The sequence below is a fragment of the Hyalella azteca genome, unplaced genomic scaffold, assembly GCF_000764305.2.
Source record: "Hyalella azteca isolate HAZT.00-mixed unplaced genomic scaffold, Hazt_2.0.2 contig14403, whole genome shotgun sequence".
NCBI lineage: Eukaryota > Metazoa > Arthropoda > Malacostraca > Amphipoda > Hyalellidae > Hyalella > Hyalella azteca.
In genome coordinates this window covers 48,651-69,328 of record NW_025944290.1, presented here as the reverse complement: position 1 = coordinate 69,328, position 20,678 = coordinate 48,651, and the positions used below count along the sequence as shown (strand labels likewise).

The 20,678-nt window shown below is 36.1% G+C and overlaps 1 protein-coding gene across 1 annotated transcript in view; it reads right to left on the bottom strand.

Annotated features, from left to right (window-relative positions):
* LOC108665986 (potassium voltage-gated channel protein eag) overlaps nt 1-20,678 on the bottom strand; it is a 54,469-nt gene that overhangs the window by 6,545 nt on the left and 27,246 nt on the right. The window contains exons 7-15 of the mRNA XM_047884040.1: nt 19,250-19,418; nt 18,115-18,357; nt 17,261-17,472; nt 13,735-13,885; nt 13,210-13,508; nt 12,455-12,570; nt 3,347-3,530; nt 2,739-2,823; nt 2,272-2,372 (exon numbers count right to left, since the gene is read on the bottom strand). Coding sequence (XP_047739996.1) covers nt 2,272-2,372; nt 2,739-2,823; nt 3,347-3,530; nt 12,455-12,570; nt 13,210-13,508; nt 13,735-13,885; nt 17,261-17,472; nt 18,115-18,357; nt 19,250-19,418 — 1,560 coding nt within the window. The remainder of the gene's footprint in view (nt 1-2,271; nt 2,373-2,738; nt 2,824-3,346; nt 3,531-12,454; nt 12,571-13,209; nt 13,509-13,734; nt 13,886-17,260; nt 17,473-18,114; nt 18,358-19,249; nt 19,419-20,678) is intronic.

Here is a 20,678-nt window from a genome sequence, read left to right as displayed (position 1 = left end):
AACGTTTAATTGTTTATTTACAATACCTATAGCACATGACATCTATTTACCTGCACCCGAAATTATGTGAGCTCAACGTAGTAACTCAAAGTCTACACTCGAGATAATTACGACAATAAGACCTCAATAAAAGTGCAAGTTAACCCACAGTGAACAGCGTCCTGAGTTTGAAGGACTTTTTTAATTCATGCTAGTTGAATTCACGTGTAACAAATATCGACGAAGCGATTTGTTATGATTTCATCCATTACCCACGAAGGCACCGGTGTAAATTTCGGGGCTGAATACTCCCCTCGAGGAAGCCGTTTGAGAAGATTTCCGGTTGATTTCCTTTCAAAATGGATTTGAAAAAGCAAATATACACAAAATAGACGCCCTTGTGTGGTCATCAGAGTTATAGAAGCTATCATAGCCTGAAAAACAACGTAGATGCGCGACGTTCAAGGTTCAATTGTTCATGCAAACTTTATCTCGCGTACCCGCAACTTTCTATGGGATCCTGAGCTGTTCGTCCTCGCCATCAGATCGCCCCCAGGGGCGTGTTTAGTGGGTGTGGTGGGTGTGGTGGCAGCGGTGCAAGGTGTGAGTTTGGTGGATGAGTTGGTGGGTGTGGTGGTTGCGGTGCACGGCGTGAGTTTGGTGGGTGCGGTGGATGAGGTTTGTTTGTTGGATGATGGGCAGGTGATCGTGAGTATGGAAGGAGTAGTTGCTGGAGTGGTGGCATGAGGTTGGACTAGGGAAGCATTTTTACAAGCGGAACTAGTTCTAGAGAGAGCTAAGGAAGAAGAGATGGCTGGAATAGTGGATGATATTACAGTTGATGACGTAGTCTCTGTAGAGGGTGCAACGGTTCTAGAACCAGAACCAGTTCTAGAACCAGAACCAGTTCTAGAGTGAACTAGAGATGCTGATGAAGAAGAGTTGAGGACCGTTGAAATTGTGTTGGTTGTGCTACTAGAATTAGAAGAGGACGATGCTGGAGATTTAAGGTGCATTGAATTTATCAGTTTTGCGGGTGTTTTTGTATTGCCTGTCGATGCGGTGACACAAACTGAAGATGGAGTGGTGGCAGAAATGGTTGAGGGTGCCGTGATAGTAGAAGATGCAGTGGTTGTGGATATGGTTGATGGTGCCGTGATGGTAGCAGATGCAGTGGTTGTGGATATAGTTGACGGTGCAGTGATAGTAGCAGATGCAGTGGAAGCAACAGAAGAAGCAGTTGTAGTGATGGCAGGCACTGGGCGTCGCACAGCTGCCTGCTCGTGTTCAGAAGTCAGAAGTTGTGAATATCAAACTCATAAGAGACGACAATAATAATTTAGTTAATGTGACGCTCGCTCTCTAGAGCTTGCAGTAGACGGTGAAGGTGCGATGAAGAAAGGTTCGGCTGAACCGCATGCATTGAGAGGCTTAGACACAGTATCTCATTTGCTGAATATTACTGAATATTAATAAATATATCATAAACAAAAAGTTTAAAAAGAATCTTGTGTGCTAGCCAGGCAGAAAAAAAGTTCCATAGAATTTGGCGAGGCCACACGGTAAATAATTACAAAATAAACATAGTTAATATTGCACACGTAACACAGAGAAAAAGAACAAAGAAATCGTAGGCAAATGTTTTATTCTGCGACTAATAATTCCCGTTTAGAATCATGGCTTCTTCATCGGCGGCCAATGATCGACAGATAAAAAGTCGCCGATTCTTTGGCCATTATTTTTTAGCAGGGTTTAGCATTTCAGTACAAGCGCGTATTCAAATTAATAATTTATTGAAAAACTGAAAGTGCTTTCTATTACTTGCTTAGCCAAGCGACTGTTTGCCTAGAATTAAGATTTTTGTAACATATCTTGTCTGTTACATCATGTGTGTCGCTGTGAATGCAAATGATGACATGACGTGGCGATACATGTCACAAAAGTAGCGTGTCAGCACGGCATGACATCATAACAGCAACATGACGTCATAACGCATAATGTCAAAAAATAAGCATGTCATGAAGTCATTACGGCAAATAATAGAAAAGTCACGAAATTAGAGTTGCCTTATGTACAATGTCACCAAAGCTATCAGTTCTCCGTCACGTTGGTGCATGTCTGGATTGTCACAAAACTATCAATTCTTCGTCACGTTGTTGTCTATATTCTGTACACACGAAAAATTCAGCGCCGTCCCAGCTTCAGAAGCTGGGGCGGTTTTAAATCTTCTTTACGTAAAAGATACAGGAAGACGTTGGTGTTTTTACGACGCGTTTGGTACGCTTTACTCACCCTCGCAATGGGGCCGGCACTGTGTTTGTTGACCAGCGATTTCAACTTCGATTCCGGTCTTTTTAAGACAGTTTCTTCCTTGGTTTGGCCGTCTTCTTCTCCTGTTATTCGGACGGTTGGAGTTGGGAAGAATTTCAAGCACTTAAATGAAACAGAATTTACTGTGAAATATTCTTGATATTTCAATACCACTACTTTTTTATTATGAATTGTTAATTCATCAAACCTTTTGCTTTTTCTTAACTTTATTATAATACTTGGATATGAAGAAGTTATTCGAACTCGACATCAATTCAACGAATTTCAAAACGGTTATCCAAAACCATAAGATGTGAAGCAATCCCGGATTTGTTTCGCTCTATTGCGACTTATAATAATCTGGCAAATACGCATTAAAATATATGATATATGCGTGGTGCCAATTAATATAAATGATAAATAGACAACATAAAAAATTATTTCCTGACCTTCTCTTCCGAAAATATTCTTCCATTTCCTCGGACCGTTCGTTTCACAGACGTTGTTCATTCTCGCCGGAGGCATTTTTACTACCTGCGAAGAATTTTTCATAAAAAAATGAATGTGTTAGTTTAATAATAATAAAAAACTCCTCTCGTCGCTCGATACGGCATAAATATAATATCCAGATGTTCTGCTCGCTGCTCAATTCAACAGATGAAAATGTCAATAAGCTCTGCTCATGGCACAAGTTCATTCAACGATAGTAGAAACATTTCCCTCTTCAGAGAATGTTATTCAAATAATCCCAGAAATTCGAATAACCCGTTTAAGACACGGCTCAAACTCAAGGAAAATTGAGCCAATATTGAAACCTTTTTTACGTTGCTGTTTTCATGCTTAATTTATGTTAAGCTAAAGTTAAGTAAGTTAATTTTTAATTTAAGTTTCCATAATTTAAGTTCCATAATTCCCATTTCGTAAGTTAAGCATAATTTATATTCTGCTTATATTTATGTGACAAATGTAATGCTTATAACCTTAAGGGCATCTGAAGAGGTAACGACGATCTCGCCCTCTTATACGTATATTATGCCGCAAATGTTCTGCGTATAACCTTAAGGGCATCTGAAGAGGTAGCTACAATCTCGCCCTCGAACTTCTCCTTGTCCGCGGCGCCCTTCTCCACATCCTTGGCCCCGGGGGCGGTCAGCAGCCCTCCGACGCCCTCACCGGAGAGCAGGTCTGGGGCGTCAGCACTGCTGGGCGTCGTCGGCTGCCCGGTCTTGTCCTTACGGAACCTGAGACCAGGGGCAGTGCCATCAGGAGTAGTTAAGTTAAATTAATAGTTAAGGTGATAGTTCCGTAACCCAGCGGCCGTGCCATCAGGAGTAGTTAAGTTAAATTAATAGTTAAGTTGATAGTTCCGTAACCCAGCGGCCGTGCCATCAGGAGTAGTTAAGTTAAATTAAGAGTTGAGTTGATAGTTTCGTAACCCAGGGGCGTGCCATCAGGAGTAGTTAAGTTAAATTATGAGTTAGGTTGACAGTTTCGTAACCCAGGGGCGTACTATCGAAAATAATAACGAGTTCACAACTCCGTCAGCCAATCACTGACGGCTTTTAGAGCTAAATCCACCAATCACAGACGTGAAATCGGACGCTACTGATACTTGGATCGCAACGTTTCCTAGAGGTGCCTGTACACGGGGATAGTACTGGCGGCAAGTAGATCTGGCAAATGCCAAATGTCTGCCGCTTGGTGTCTATCCCGCAAGTAAGCCGGTAACGACTAGATACCGGCACGGCGGCACCTTAAACTTGCCTTGTGTCTAAGCTTCCTTACATGATAGACACCAAGCGGCAGACATTTGGCATTTTTCTGATGTACTTGCCGCCAGTACTGTCCCCGTGTACAAGCACCTTTATGCCGCTACGTGTACTTGGCCACTCAGTGGACTTCGTGTACTTAGGCCGTAACTACTACTTACGACGCTACTTTATCTACTGCTACTGAGAGCGGTCACATCTACCACTACCTGGGATGGTCACATCTACCACTACGTGGGATGGTCATATCTACCACTACCTTTAGCGTAGATATTCATATCTACTTGCTTTCCACATTAGATAATTTTTTTCAACGTTGGTTCAACGTCACATTACTGGTTGGAACGTATTTGAAGTTTCCCTATTGCTGGACGAAAGAGCATCACGCAAGAATTTCACTCTAAATAAGATCAGATGAGATAAAATTTTCTATTTACATTCTGATTTTAGTAAACAGTTGTCTCTACAAATATTTATGTTTTCTTAATTTAGTTCGTAATGGGTGAGCTTGAAGTTTGATATTGAAATTAGTGTGATTAAAATAATTGCCATAATATCAAGTAATTAATTGTCAATCTCTATACTAAATAGCACAACACAATATAGTAGGTACATAAATGTAACATGGTACGCACCATGAGTGAAATTTAACTTTTCAAAATGTATGAATAGTTCAAATGTAATCCATGAGCGTATTCATTTCAAGAAGTCATTAACGCGATCGCTACAATGACGTAACCAATATCAAATAAAAAGATATGAAAACACACAAGCATTAGAATGAAGATACTAGAAAATTTATAATATTAATGCCAATAACAATACCATACAAGTCTCATTTTGCGCATAAAGAATGAAGATACTCAATAAGTTAATATTTTCATGCAAAACAAGAATAAGACAAGTGACATAGTGAGTGACAGAAAATGATACATAATGATCAAGTCATGCAGATAATACAAAACTACACATAGGTGAAGAAAAAATAAAGTATACAGAATGAATGGGCGAACACAGAAAGCAGTGCTCGGCAATGCAATGTTAATGAAGACCAACGACTAGAGAAATCAACACACATGCAAGAACACAAGGAATTAAACACAAGCATATACAAAAAAACATCACACATGCAGGTACAAAAAGTAAACGCAAACGCATGTACACAAAGCATTAAACATAGTGAATACACAGACCACACAAAAATACACTAGATTAAAAAAAATCACACAGGCCACATGCACGACCTCGATTCCACACAATTCTGCTTCTGTGCAATCCGCGGCCTAAACCTATACTAAACTAAATTAGGTTCCTCATCAAAACAAAAATGGGCAGACTTTTTTTTATTCTGCACGGTAACTGCCTTTGAACCTTCCGGGCACAAATAAATCAGGTAGCCGTAAGTTCTAAGATCTTCTGGACCTTCACGTTGGTCTGTGATCTGAAAGCTTAGATTCTAATTTGGTTACAAAATTGGCAACGTATTTAGGTATTTGTCCTTGTCTGGAGCGAGATGCCGACCTTGTTAATTAGGTTTTTAGGTTCAGCCAAGGTGCCCAAATAAAGGCATATTATAACAAAAGACATTTGGAATATATTTGTATGCGTTCGTATTTGGTCACAGAAATTGCAGCTTGTGGGAAAAACAAGAAGGCGAATAGCAAAAAATGTTTCACATATGGTAAATTGAAATAATCATATTTTTTAATTTTGGCTTCAGTCGAGGTTAATTTCAGGTGCTCAGTTCAGCTTGAATCTGAAACACAATCTTTATGCAAGAATGATGTGTTATTATTCAGACTACATGATTTAGTTCTTCAATTTTCATCTTAGATTCGCAGCTTTGATCAAAAGTAAACCTGGTGTGATATTGTTGAGAAATAGCTAAGATCATGATTATATTTAGAGTGTCATCTCAAAAAAAATCATTTATACAACAAACAAACAACATTTTGGATACTTCATGAATTAATCATTTATAGCTTTACAAACGTATTCCTGTGGCAAACAATTTGGTTTATTAGATTTTCGTTGCTGTCAAGTCAATTTATTAAAAATGTAATTTCTTATGACATATTTTGCAGATCTCCGAAAATTATAATAAAAACTATTTACTGAAAAATAACATTTCTAGAAAATCTTAAAATCAAGTTTCCATTTTTCGGTTCAGTTTGTTTCGGAAAACGCTTGAAAAAAACTGTTGATTGAAAAATTAGACTTATTGCCTATAAAGGAAAAATTTATATATTCAAAATTGAGTAAAGAACACAGTGCATTAGGTTCCATCGAGAGAAGTTTGGAAAAGTAAACTAAAGGGCGTAAGGTACTATACAGAATTCCAGAAAAGATCTACCTTTATCATCTACAAATTTTAAAAGTTTATTGAGACATCGAGAGAGATGGCAGGTGTTTTACATTAATAAAATTAGTTACAAGGATGTTTAGGAAAGCAGTGAGCTCCTTTATTTTAGTTGAATTTGTACTGGTATGATCGATAAGTTAATAAGGGTCGCTATAATAAAGGGACCATAGAGAGATTGGATTGAATTAGAACACTCGTAATTAGTTACTTGGTTAAGAGCTCCGCTACATTCCGGCCGCGCTTTCCTCGCCAGCTTCGCCTATGTTGAACAGTGGAAATTCAGGTCATCCAAAATAATATAATCCGCTATTAGTAGAGCTTTATTATTGCGAAACTAATTATTGTCTTGTTCGCTATCACAAGAAATGTCTATACAGTGGAAACGAAAGTTTTTCAGGACGTCGCTATAAATTCTTGGACGAGACTTTGCGATGAAAGTTTAGGAGCTTCCGATTAATTACAATAATTATAAGGGAATTACGGGTTTTATTCCAAATTTTTATATTGAACTTTCATTTTTATTATGCAAGTTAATTAAAGCATGTGAATTAATTAGTCGAGTCGAGTCGTGATTATCATGAATCACATTAGTAAAATAAGCCATAGGCGTCGAGCAAGATTGTTATTTTGCTTCAGTTTAAGCATTCATGCTATAATGTTTGCTAGGGACATGCAGAGTATCTTTTATATTTTTGAATAACGTGAGGTATGGTTGTAATTGGTCGTCCTGCCTGGATACTAGGTTATGTATGAACGCTAAAAGACACAATTCATATAGGTATATAAAATGATTTATCATTGTTATTGTGTTAAAAATACAGTTTTGGGGATATGAATAATTATTTATAGAAGGTCCAAATGTTTCATGAATTCAGTTGCAATTCAGATATATTATCGATTTTTCACCAATAAAACGTGGTATCAGCACTGACTTAAAATTATTCATGATTATTAAGATGCCAATATTATCTTATCCCAGATGTGATAGAATCTTCTTATGTATTTCCTACTAATGTATGACCGTCATGATGTGAAGAAGTGAAATAGTACAATTTTTATGATGATAGAAAGGTGATTTGTACATGAACGAATATAATTGTTATGATAATAGAATGGTGATTTATACATGAACAAATTTAATTATTATGACAATAGAATGGTAGTTTGTACTTGAACGAATAGAATTGTTATGATAACAGAATGGTGTTTTGTACATCAACGAATAAAATTGTTATAATAATAGAATAATGGTTTGTACACATAAGAATAGAATTGTTATGACAGTATGGTTGCTGGTGCAGGCTGTAATCTCGTCATGTAGAAGCATCGCCTGCGATTTCACTGATGCAGGAAATGAAACGGTTCAATGAAATGAACCACATTTTAAATATGCAGCGGAAATGCTGCAAGACAACCTTCTAATTTTACTTTAAATAACTAAATGAATTTGGTTTCATCGTAATAGTTTTTAAAGTGTTATCTATACGTCTGCGATTGATGGTTATTTATAAGATGAAGAAAACCCAAAAATAGAAATAACTGAAAAATCAATCTTGGTTCTACAAAGTGAACGGACTATATAGAGGAAGCCATTTTTATTTTAAGGGGACCTGCTACCTTAAATTGGAGGTAGCCTATAACTCCTACAGTTATTATCCGATCATCATGAAACTTCACATACATACGTAAAATGTAAAAATAATAACATTTTACTTCTATGAATTTTTCGAAAAAATCGATAGAAAACGTGATATTCATAGAAAACGGACAAATAACGGGTACTATAGAAAATCTATCTCCCCCCACAAATATCGTCCGACAATATCGAGACACATATCATTAAATTTGTAAAGACCATACCTATCAACTCTACCATCACTTTTTTCATTTTCCCCATAGCTTTTTTTTTATGCGCGTTTTTCTCATTTTTTCACTTTTTTTACCCCCTCCCCCCCTTCTCCCCCATATATTAGACGAACCATGCACAAATTAAAAAAAAGCGATGGCTAGGTCAATAGATATGGTCTTTACGAATTGAATGATATAACTCTCATTGCTGTAGCTTGAAAACTGTATGAGGGTTTTCCGTGACAATAAGTTGAACTTTTCAGGACGGCTCGACAAAGTCCCGTGCGCCTTGAAATAGGCACTCAATGTAGCATGGATACCAAACTACAGGCTTCTGTAGCTTAATCCACTCAAGGATGCTAGCAGCAACTTGTATCGCACCTCTACGTACAATGTTAGGAGGGTAACTGAGCTCAGATGCCAGATACACCAAGATATGTAGTCTTGCCGCTGTAATTTTCTTAGGTCTATTTAGTTAAGGAACTCCACCCCCCGCCCCCCATTAAAGCCCGGCCATCTGCGTCAATATTGCCGTACATGGATCGCAGTAGCATCGTTGGAAAGCTCAGAATGTCAGCTTTAAGATGAGACTAAGCATGTAACTGCAGCACAACTCAAGTAGAAACTATATTCAAAGATTTCAGCAGCTAATTACTTTATATCTAATTACTTAAAGAACTCTCCCACCCGCTTCCCTTTAAAGAGACGTCATGAACGTAAATATTGGCGTACAGCAATGGCAGTGGTACCATTGGAAAGAGCAGAATTCCACCTTTCAGATGAGCACAAAAACCGAAAAACGCCAAAATTGAAAATTTTAGGGTAGCAGGTCCCCTTAATATACATAAGTTGTAAAATCTTATGAGAAAAAGTTGGGGTGCAGTATTTTGGGTGAGGGGTGAACAAAGTTTTGAAGAAATTAAATGCATAGGTTAATTAGGTTAATTTAGGAAATAAAAGGTTGTTAGAGGAGCAAATTTAGAATATACTGAAATAATTTAGGGGAAATTACCAGGAAATTTAGTTCCAGGTAAATCCAGCGCAATTAAGTAAATGATATATCAAATATAAGACAAATAAAGTGAAGGGGAAGTGGTGCCGCCGGTTATCAGTCGTGATGGCGGCCGAATTCAGTATAACTTATTTAGGTTATGAAGGAAAGTAAACGATGGAGGGATGGTGTTAGGGAAATAAATTATGCAGCTATGACTGCTCTACCTTAATTAAACCAATACTAGTCAAAGAAAGTCTGTAGTTAGATAATTATCACTCATTGGCTCAGTTCCACAATATGAATCGGAATGAACTTCCAACAGCTGAAAAATATAACTCAGTACTCACAACAGTGAGTGACAGAGAGCGCATTTTCTCGTCGACGAAAACGTGGTCACGGACGGACAGACGGACGGACATGACGAGCACAATAGCGCCTTTTTTCCATAAATGAGAAAATGCGCTAAAAATAATTGACTTTTAAAGAAGTAGACGTGAAAAAAAAAACTAAATTAGTCGTCGATTTGGCATTTGCGGTAAAAAGTCCTACTCTGAAGATGGCAAATTTTTATATTCTCCTATAAAACCTTATTAATAATGCGTATTGAAAATGAAATAAAGAAAAATGTAAGCCAAGACAGGGTAGACTTGTCCTGCGTGTAGTTCTTCTTCAGCAGTTCTGGGAGTAACATGTAAACTGGACCAGTATCGTCCATGAGTGGAGAAGCTGAGACCACGAGAAAGGTTTACCGAAAAACAAACTTCATTGTTACTGAGATTCTTCAAAATTATATATCCGTGCATTAGATGTATCAGTTATAATGCGACTTCATCAATATGAAGTACTATATTTGTTGTCTCTGCCGTGTTAATGATTAAAATTGTGGTTTGCCTTTTTTTAATTTTGCATTTTGATATCTCGCACTTGAAATGGAAAGCATAAATTCCTAAAATAGTGTTCAAAATGTACGAAGATATAAGTTTTTGATTGTGTATTAAAGAATCGCTGTAATACTTGATGATTTTCAAATCTTGCATTTTTTTCAATTTTAATTTTTGAAATAAACAAACACAGCCATAGTCGCAAGATAAAATTCAACAGGATTCATGAATTCTCGTGGTTTCAGCGTCAACAATGAAGGCGAATGTTGCTCGTTGCAACGGGAAGATCCATAGAAGTTAGTGAGAAGAAGGATAACTCTGGCACAGTTTACCTCAAATTGCGACACCCGACGCTGGATGGCAACATCGCAGAAGTTGAATGGGAAGGAACGAGTCAACGTGGCATAAATTTGATGAAAGGTATGATTTGGAACATGACAAGCGGATTATCGGTGGCCACTGAAATGCCACCGATTATCTGATCATAATTTTCCAAGGAGTTGGATTATTAGAACTACGTACCGCAACAGGGTTGAACTTTTTGCGAACAATGAATATTCGTGTAGATTTGAATACAATTCTTTTATTCAGAGGTCATGCTTGCATGGGGAGGGCATATCCTGACGATAAAGAAATTAAAAGATTTATGATATAATAACCTCGAATTTTAAAATGATAAATGATCCTAGATTGTAAACATCACAAAGATGCTGATGTAATAAAGCTGCAAGTGTTAGAGCAGTTCGTTACATGCTGTTTGGTGATTGGCTGAATTGATTAACGATTTTTTAAATATTTGTAAATAAGTTGATGTCTCCTACTACATTAGTACTGGGGCAAAGGCGCCCTGTCCGTTCTCTGGGCACTATGGTAATTTCGAAATACTCCCTTATTAAAAAATACAATACAAAGATAGAAATTAAAAGTATTATTTTTTATTGAATTGAAGTTTTAACGTTGATTTTTTGATCGATGCAGCATTCTTTTTTTAATATTTTTGCATTCGTCGTAGTTGGGGCAGATTATCTAACACCACAAATCTCACATTAAAATGGCTGCATTTATCTGTTTAGTTGAAAATTTGTTAAAATGTTCACTTATATCACGATTACTTCATTCGTTGAAGTCTTTGAACTCGATTCAATCAATTCATATTTCGATCCAAGGCCATAATCTCACATTTGCCTTCTACAATGAAGCGATGATTGCGTTCATATGATAACATTGAAAGCAGAAAAAAAAACAAGAAACAGACACACCGAAAGCAGCGACGATCAGACAACAGTAAGCGCGAACAATGCTTAGTCTAATTTAGATCTAATTATTTCAAACAAGTTTGTAGCCAAAGCCAAACACCGATCATTGAAACACACAGAGCAAAAAACGCCCCAAAATTGGCTGAGCTTGTTGTTTGCAATTCGAACGAAGATTTTCTTGAAAAGAATATTCTATAAATGAAAACTGTAGCTAAATTCAGCGAAAAATATATAATTTACACATAGTTTTCAGGTAATTTTGGAACTTTTTTCCTCGATTTTAACCTACAATTGACCCTCTATCGGGCGTATCCTATGTCGCTATATATTCAAATATTCAAATCAACTTTGATTAAATTTTTTTATAAAAGAGTTCTAAGTTTAGAGTTTCGTAATGAATGATTAATTTTCATTGCTAACAAAATGTTTTTATTTTGGTTTTGATTTCCCGATAAAGGGTTAGAGGGATACCACGACACAGTGGAACAAGGGGGACCAAACGGAAGGGGGTTTAGCGGGGCGAAAAAAATATAAATATTATTACAAAAATAAAAATATATGGATGCACCAGAGTAAATCGTAAGGACTCATGAAATATAGTTTTTTGTGGTACAAAAGTCTCATGTGATATTTTTCTTATATATTTTGCATGGCAGCCGCGCATGCGTTCACAAGATATTTCTAGGAACCACCGGTGAGATTCACCACAAAACTCGATGTGATGGAGTGCAAATATTGTTGGGCTCATTTTGCAGTTCAGTGAGCCGCTCGAATGTGATAGTTTATGTGGGCACACAAGTACGTGATTCTTGCCAAAACTTGTGAACAAATTTATTTTATTTTCAAATGAAATGTGTCAACATAAGTGGCGCTTTACATATAAGAAGTGGTGCGATATCTTCAGGTTGCAAAATCATTACGTTACAATAACATCACCTTTCAAAATCATTACGTTACAATAGCATCACGTCATCAGCACGTTATCACCACGATATCTTCACGTTATCATCACGTTATCATCACGTAATCATCACGATATCATCACGACATCATACCTGGAGAAGATCTTCCTGACGAGATGGTCGTTGCTGAGCTCAGGCTGAGGATCGTTCTTGCGGCGCTCAGCGAGCTCCTTCTCGCGCTTCATGTCGCTCACCTTACGGAATATTAACTGCCAGAGAGAATAAAGCTCATATAAGATGGTTATTATTATAATAATACATAATATTTGTAATGTGTTTAAAATTTGCGTAAAATAAAATAATAATGATTTTTTTTTCAAATTGATTCCATCTACATTATACTGTGAGGTTGAAGAACAAACGCAAAAGTCCGATGAACGACTAATCATTTTAGTCCCATTATCACTTTCAGCTATAAAAGTTTAAATATTTATTAATTCAAGACAAATACTCAATCCGTTTCAGCGTCTTCTGTGATACAGTAATATAAATATTATTATAAAGGATGATTTTTCAATTTTTCATGTTAACAAATCGAATTAAATTGAAATATTTCAGTAACCGTTATTTCGTTGACACCAGGCATTTACTATAAAATTATCCACACATAGGACTTTTCACCTAATCAAAAACATATTTTTTACTTATAATCATCATTTCAAAGATCCTATTCATCACTTTGTCACATAATCAAAAATATAATTTTACCGTCGGTCATGCACTCTGATTCTTATTTAAAACATAATCAAAAGTATATATTTTTGTTCATTGAGGATGGCCGCAAACTCTCATCCTAATTTCATCACAGAATAAAGAATACTTATTTTTTATCTATGATGGTCACTCACCCTGTTCCTGAGGTTGTAGGTAAGCACCAGGTTCCTGGCGAAGGAGTTAGCGAAGGCGTGGTAGAAGTCCAGTACTTCAAGGAGCTTCTCGCGCTTGATGGCGTGAAGGTCGCAATACGTAAGCGCCCGCACGTTTGCCGCACTCTGTCCCACCGTGGGACTCTTCCAGAACGTATCACCGAAGACGTCTCCTTTACCCAATATGGCGACGACCTCGTCGTCCTGGATCACTTCCAGCGATCCCGTCACGATGAAGCTCAGGATGTCTAGGGACTCTCCCGTATGGAACAGGAGATCTCCTGGAAATACGAACGTTTTAAACGTTACGAAATGTAAAGTAAACAAAGACCTACGGAAAATATGGACGTTAAAACTGAAGCGAAATGTAAAGTAAACAGAGAGCTACGGAAAATACGGACGTTAAAATCGAAACGAAATGTATAGTAAACAGAGATCTACGGAAAATACGGACGTTAGAAACCGATACGAAATGTGAAGCAAACAAAAGTAAACTACATAACTGACCTGGTGCCGAGTGACTCATGGTGAAGTGCATGGCGAGGGCACGAAGGCAGCCGTCCGAGGCTAGTCTGAAGGCCGGGTGCTCGTTGAAGACTTTCCTGTTGAGGTGCACACAAATGTCCGCCTTCATGTCCTTCGGGCAGTAGTTCAGCACCTGAAAGTGGCGGACAACCGCTTCATGGACTGCCGTAAGAAAATATCTAACTTTAGGTTTGAATTAGATTTTAATTGAAGTTTGGATTAGATTTTATTTAAGGTTTTAATAAGGTTATTTAAGGTTTTGTAATAAGAATTTGCGCGAGGTTTGAATTTGAATTTCATTATGGTTTGAAGTATTATTTAATTGATGTTTGAATTAAAATTTCATTGTGATTTGAATTATTATTACTTGAGGTTTGAATTTAAGCGACGTTTCAATTTGAATTTCATAGTGGTTTGTATTATTATCTAATGAACTACAATTTCAGCGAGGTTTGAATTTGAATTTCATTGTGGTGGCACTAGATTTTAATTGAGGTTTGAATTAGAATTTATATCGGGTGGAATTTACTTGTGGTTTAAATTACAATTTAATTGAGGCAGAAGTTACTTGAGGTTCATTATCATATTATCTCACCTCCATTTTTTGCAAAATCACGACTATATAAACACCTTAATAATGAATCAACGTTTGGGAATTTTGGAACCCGATTGTTTAATTTATTCTTAGTCCTCCTTTTTAAAAATGCTAGACATTTTTAATTATAATTCGATATCGTGAGCTAGGTTGTTGAACTTATGGCTGAGAATTTCAATTGATTACGCGGTTAATTGTCTTCAAAAGTGTTTAACAATTAAGTTTTTACGATAAAAGAAAAATATCCATTAGTCGTATTTAATTAATCATAGTCAATGATGAAGTATCTATACTAAAATTGAGGCAATTTCAAGCTGTCATTTGCTCCTAAGCTTGTTTCCCTTAATATGTACCATTAGTGCTGTAAATTATTATTTAGAATATAAATGTAACTCAAGTAACTTTGAATGCACAAACACTATTGGTTAGCTTATGCTGTTTCAGAGATTTTGTGTGGTAAAGTAGCTACGAGGTTTCTTCAACGGTAATGCAACGAATGTTTGTAATTAAAGTTTTTTATCATTGAACAATTCAGGCGTTGCTCTGAACAACGTACAGCCCGTGAAAGTTTTTGTGGATACGCAAGTGCGTGGTTCTTGCCAAAGCATGTGAACAAATTTAATTTATTTTCAAATGAATCGTGTCCAAATTATGATATTCAGAAAAGTTTTAGCCATAATGATATTCAGTGAAAATTTGCCATAGAGGCTGATGCAGCTGGAAATATTTGTGAATAATTTCAGTTAAAAAATAGTTATTCATAGGGTAAAACACTCAATTAAAAATACAAACGTGAACGTGCATATGTTATGGCTCATTTTCCTAACATTTATTGAAAAACAGTGAGATAAAAATGTATATTTGAATCAAATTCAAGACTTCAAGCTTGATTTAAACTCAAGCTACTCACTCGGAACTACAAATAAAATGCCAGCCTGAATACTTACTTCCTTCCCAACGAAAATGCAGAAAGTTAAATAAATAAAAATTCCTCAGTTAGAAGTGGGTTTCGACTGCGAAAATATATATAATTTTATGCAATACTGAGCTACAAGCGTTTTGAAAATACAAATAAAAATTTTTGACGCTGAAAAAGTTCAAGATGTCATAGCGAAGGCACAGAGAAGGTCTTAGAGAGACACGTTAAAATCAGCGGGAAAATTTTTTTTTAATAGCAAATTTTAAAGAAAAAGGCGCATTGCGCATTAAATTTTTACAACTATGATGCGTCCTTTAAACAACAAGCGTACGATGTTCATTGAATGCATTGATGCGTCCTTTAAACATTGTTTAAGCATTGAATTTACGATGTGCACTGAATGCACTGATGTTTCTTTAAAATTTTCAATGTTTGATAAAATTTAAAATTTAATATTTATTTATTTAAAAAATTTATCATCATACAAAATATGATGTGATCACTTTACTTGTCAAATGACAATAAAAATCGTCATTGAAAAGTTCTCATATGAATTTCGGAACTTAAATTAAATCAGCTTTTGCATTATTTCTCTTTGCAGCCATGGTATAGTCAAAATTGATCTGTACCTGCATAATTTAATAGTTTGAATCATGCAGATGAAGCCGTTGTGTCCAATACAAGTGAAAAGCGTGCGCTGTCGCTCCCTATGGTATGCGCTCTGAACTTAGCATATAATATGAGCATGAATAACGAATGCTCTCAACATAACAAGCGATCAGAGCAAAACAAAATATTTGGGCTTTACAAGCGCTCTGAACTTTTAACTAATGCACCACTTGTCATCAAAAGTTTATTTAAGTAAGAAGCACCTATTATATATTAAATAATTAAGATGCGCCAATAGCAATGACTTGAGTGAACAGATCAAGGAATGCAAAAACAAATGAACGGAAAAATAAAATATGAATAATAATTGTGGGTTTGCTGGCAAAGTCATTTGAAGACAGGAATACTTTCCTACGATTATACTTCGACGGAAAAAATTAATAAAAAGTGTCTCTTTCTCATTCAAACGCTCCAATGCGGTTGGAAGAAAATAGACTTTTCTGAAGTGTTAAAGTATTGTAATTTCTTTGAAAGTAATCAAGATGTAAAACCTGGAAAATGGCAAAAATCGCACAAACCAACTTTTGGTGCATAGGTAATTTGTGCAAAGCAAGGTCAAAACGTAAAAAATGCTAATTGTATATTCCTGCAGTAATAGTGTAGAAAATATTCTGATGAAGATAGATGGTATCTTTTATCTATAAAGGGAAATATTGACTTGAAAAGCATGTTTCTGTGAATCTTGTATCATTTTTATGATATCCATACATTTTATTCTATTACATTAATGTAACTTTGAAGATGCCTCTTACTTGGTAATAGTTGGTATGATTTAAATTTGGATTGAGCGCAGTGCAGTGAACCAATATATGAACTCGTACAGATGGAGCAGCGTTCTTTCAATTCCTAGGGTTTTTTAATCACAATTGTCTGTGGTGAACACACTTATTCCTTAATTATTCACCAATAATTCTGTGTCAATGAACAAAGATTGGAAAAATTAGTGCCGTGTACCAATAACAACATTAGGAAAATCCCTAGCGGAAGTGCGCAAAAAATAGGTCATTCCAATATTAAAAAAATATAATGAATAAGTGCAGGTAAAAACATTGATTGGAAAACAGAATATAAATTAAGAAAAGAGAAGGCAGCAATTCAATATACCAGATTATATACAAAAATAAATCAGCGTGACGTTTCCAACTATCAACTCAACTTCAACAGTGAGCAAGAAAAAGCTTTAGAAATTCAGTAGCAAGATTTCGAGAAATATGAAGAGGACAAAACCACGATCACAAACTCAGCATTAAGATTAAATATGGTTAAATAAAACTGCAGCTTTTCACTTTGCATTGACGTTGCCCGGCGCCACCGTTCGTATGTACCTCATTCTCTACCTTGTTGGTGTCTATTCCTTTGGTCATGGCCCACGTAGATACCACATAATCCATGACCCGTTCCGACAGCGCTTTGGGCACCTCGTGTAGCTTCATAAACTCTCGTACGTTGTTAAGCATCTCGTGATACTTGGCTGTGGCTGATGTCATCTGCTGGATGATGGTCGTCACGTGGCCAAAGATCGTCGCGTACAACAGCGCTGCAAGACGGACATATTTTGTATATTATCATTTTATCATCATGCTTTTAATATTAACACCTTGCAATATCATTGGCTCGTAACCTTACTACACCGCTGTGTGCTGCCACAATAATTATTATTGTACGTAAAGTATTCATTACTAATTTTATTTTAGTGAGACTAAAAATTCGCAGTGAATGTTTCACACACATTGTTGGAGAGATATAACGAAATTTCATTAAAAGTTGTTGTAGTAGCTAGTTTAATTGTTATGCAATAAGTTAAACTTTTATCAGAGCATTTGAAAATAAATAGTTACACTCAATTTATCTCTGTATCGGTATCATAATTTAACACGTTGACTCCGAAGTGTGCATGATAAATTCAATATAGTACAAAATATGAAGTAATAGTACAAGATGAAGCGATATGAGTCAATGTGTGAAATGTCAGGAAAACTGTCCCGAAATTAGGTAAATAAAAGTTTCGTTAAAGACACCCATTGCAGCATCAAAAATATAGTTCACACTAATCATATGAATTTGACGATGCAGTGACTAGCATGATTCAACATAGATTATTCAACAAACATTGTTCAATAGACATCGTTCACCAGAATCACAAAACAGTTATCATGCAAATACATGATTTACTTCTCACCTGCAATGATCATCATGCAGATGGTAAAGATTTTCTCGTTATCAGTCTCGGCAGCGACGTTACCGAAGCCAACAGACGTCATGCACGTCATCGTGAAGTACAACGACGTTAAGTACATCGTCTTCTTGCTCGGTCCGTCCGTGAGCTCGAACGTCGAATTGTTGTAGCTGAACGGCGTCTGTGTGATGTTCGCGAGCTTCCAAAGCCACGAATATTGGATGCCGTTGTTTGCATCGCTATTACCTTGCCAATGAAAACATAATTAAATTAAACACTCTGTTGATTATGCATTATAACAATGGTCTTTATGAAGGGAATTTTATTTTTTTATTTTTTTTGGCGAGCTTTCATACAGCCAGGAATTTTGCATGCCATTGTCTGCATCGCTTTTGCTTTGCCAATAAAATAGCTTTCAATGCAATGCTTTGGTGGTCATGTATTATTACCTCTGATACAGGTGATGGTATTGATTTTTTTATTCGATATGATTTGGCTGCCGGATGAATATATATAATAATATATCGAAAGATATGCAAGGTACTGAGTTATCTTACAGAGGTATGGACCATACCGAGTTATAGTTTCGTAGTCACAGTTCATTCCTGTTCGCCAGAATTCAGCCGAATTTTGTCGAATTTTATGAATTTTCTAGACTTTTTCATTAATGAGAAACAATTGCAGTCCTGAGCTCCAAATTTACTAAAAACTTCACCTAATTATGTTCAAAACTAGTGAGAAATGCGCTCCTAAAATCCTTTGTTCTTAGTTACGATGCAATGGTTTCATTGAATAAGGTTATTGAAGCTTAATAAATTCACCACACATTGACTATGAAGTCAATGACTACGAAGTCAAAGCTAATGAACTTGTTCAGAAATTTAAACAAGAAGCTATTAGGAAGAAATATTATACTAATGGAATGGTTATTTTGAAGACGAGTTATTCACTCAAACCCAAAACAAGAACAAACCTTATTAAACAATAATTAAAAATCCAAGTTGAAACAAATGGTTGCTATTGAAAATAAATAACTCGCACATACGCAACATAAAAGCAAATAGGCACAACCATTATAAATAATAGATACAATCCTTGTTGAAAAAACTATTATTGAAGATTATTAATGAGTTCTGACCTATGCTGTACCAGATGCAGGCAAGCCAGTGAGCCACAAGCATGTAGAAGCACAGCAGCAAGAACAGCATCGCTGCGCCGTACTCGAGGTAGCGGTCCAGCTTGCGTACCACGCGGCCGAGTCTTAGCAACCGCACCACCTTCAGGGCTGAGAACAGAGAACCTATCCCCTGTAGTGCGTGCACCAGCGGGACCACACGCAGGGAGGGTTGTGGGTATTGTGAGGGTGGGTATTGTGAGGGTAGGTATTGTGAGTAATGTAGTAACAATGGTGGCTCGTGCAAATGATGGTTGATGGCAGGAAACATAAATTGTAGTGGGATGAAAAATTTTGTTTTTAGAAAGTGTAGGAATGTGTTTGTGGTTTTGTACAGATGGTTGTTGAAGGTAAGCAGTGAAAATTGTTTTTCAGTTTAAAATCGTAATTATGAAGAACGATAGTGGAGAGATGCTGACACGGGAAAAAATGGGAGTGAAAAATAAATATTTGAACTTGGAGCAGGTTAACGAACAGCAAGTGAACAAGTTAATAAAGTTTTTATAAAAACGAATGAATGCGTGCATGAACGAAAGTTTTAATGAAAAGTAATAATAAATCCAATAATATCCAATAAATAAATCCAATAAAGGTATAATAAATCCATGTAGAGAAAGGAGCAGCAGCATGGAAGAGAAATCGTAAAAAAACATTAAAGTTCTAGTGGTAAATCAGGTAAAATTTTCAGCTCAACACTTCATAGTCGAAATTTAGGTTCATTCTACATATATATTATGTTTATATAACCATTATAGATGTTGCACTTTTATGATATTCCACAGAGACATATGTTCCGTATAGTCAAATTTTATAATGTGTATAATGATTTCAAGTGCACACTTCACACTTTCATAAAATGTTATTTGTGCTAGCAAAACAATCCATGGATTAATTTGATTCCCAGTGATATAGATAAAACAATTTATTACCTACCCTACAAAAATATACACGCTTCGACCAATAACAGGGCACTCTCATTCAACCAATAAAACAGCCGACATAAAAGAAATAAAAATACAATAAAACAGCTCACACGTTGGCCCGCGGATATACACTGAGGTGTAAGACATACCGTGCAACCATAAAGAAAATCAAAATACGTAGTGACTCGTACAGAAGACAAAAGGTCTTCTCTGGATAAGACTGTGCTGCGAAACTCCCGTTGATTAGATATAAGTGTTATTAGTCAACCACTGCTTTCATGCATTGTAGAGTCAATTTAAGTAAGATACTTTTGGGCCTAAAATCTTCAAATTCATCGTAAATATCTGTGATATTAAAACTCTTATGGCTATGAAATCTGTAGGGTCATTGTAAGTACCACTTTTATTAAAACTATAACGGCTTTCAAATCATTTCAGTTCATCGTAATGATTTATTTGATTGAGACACT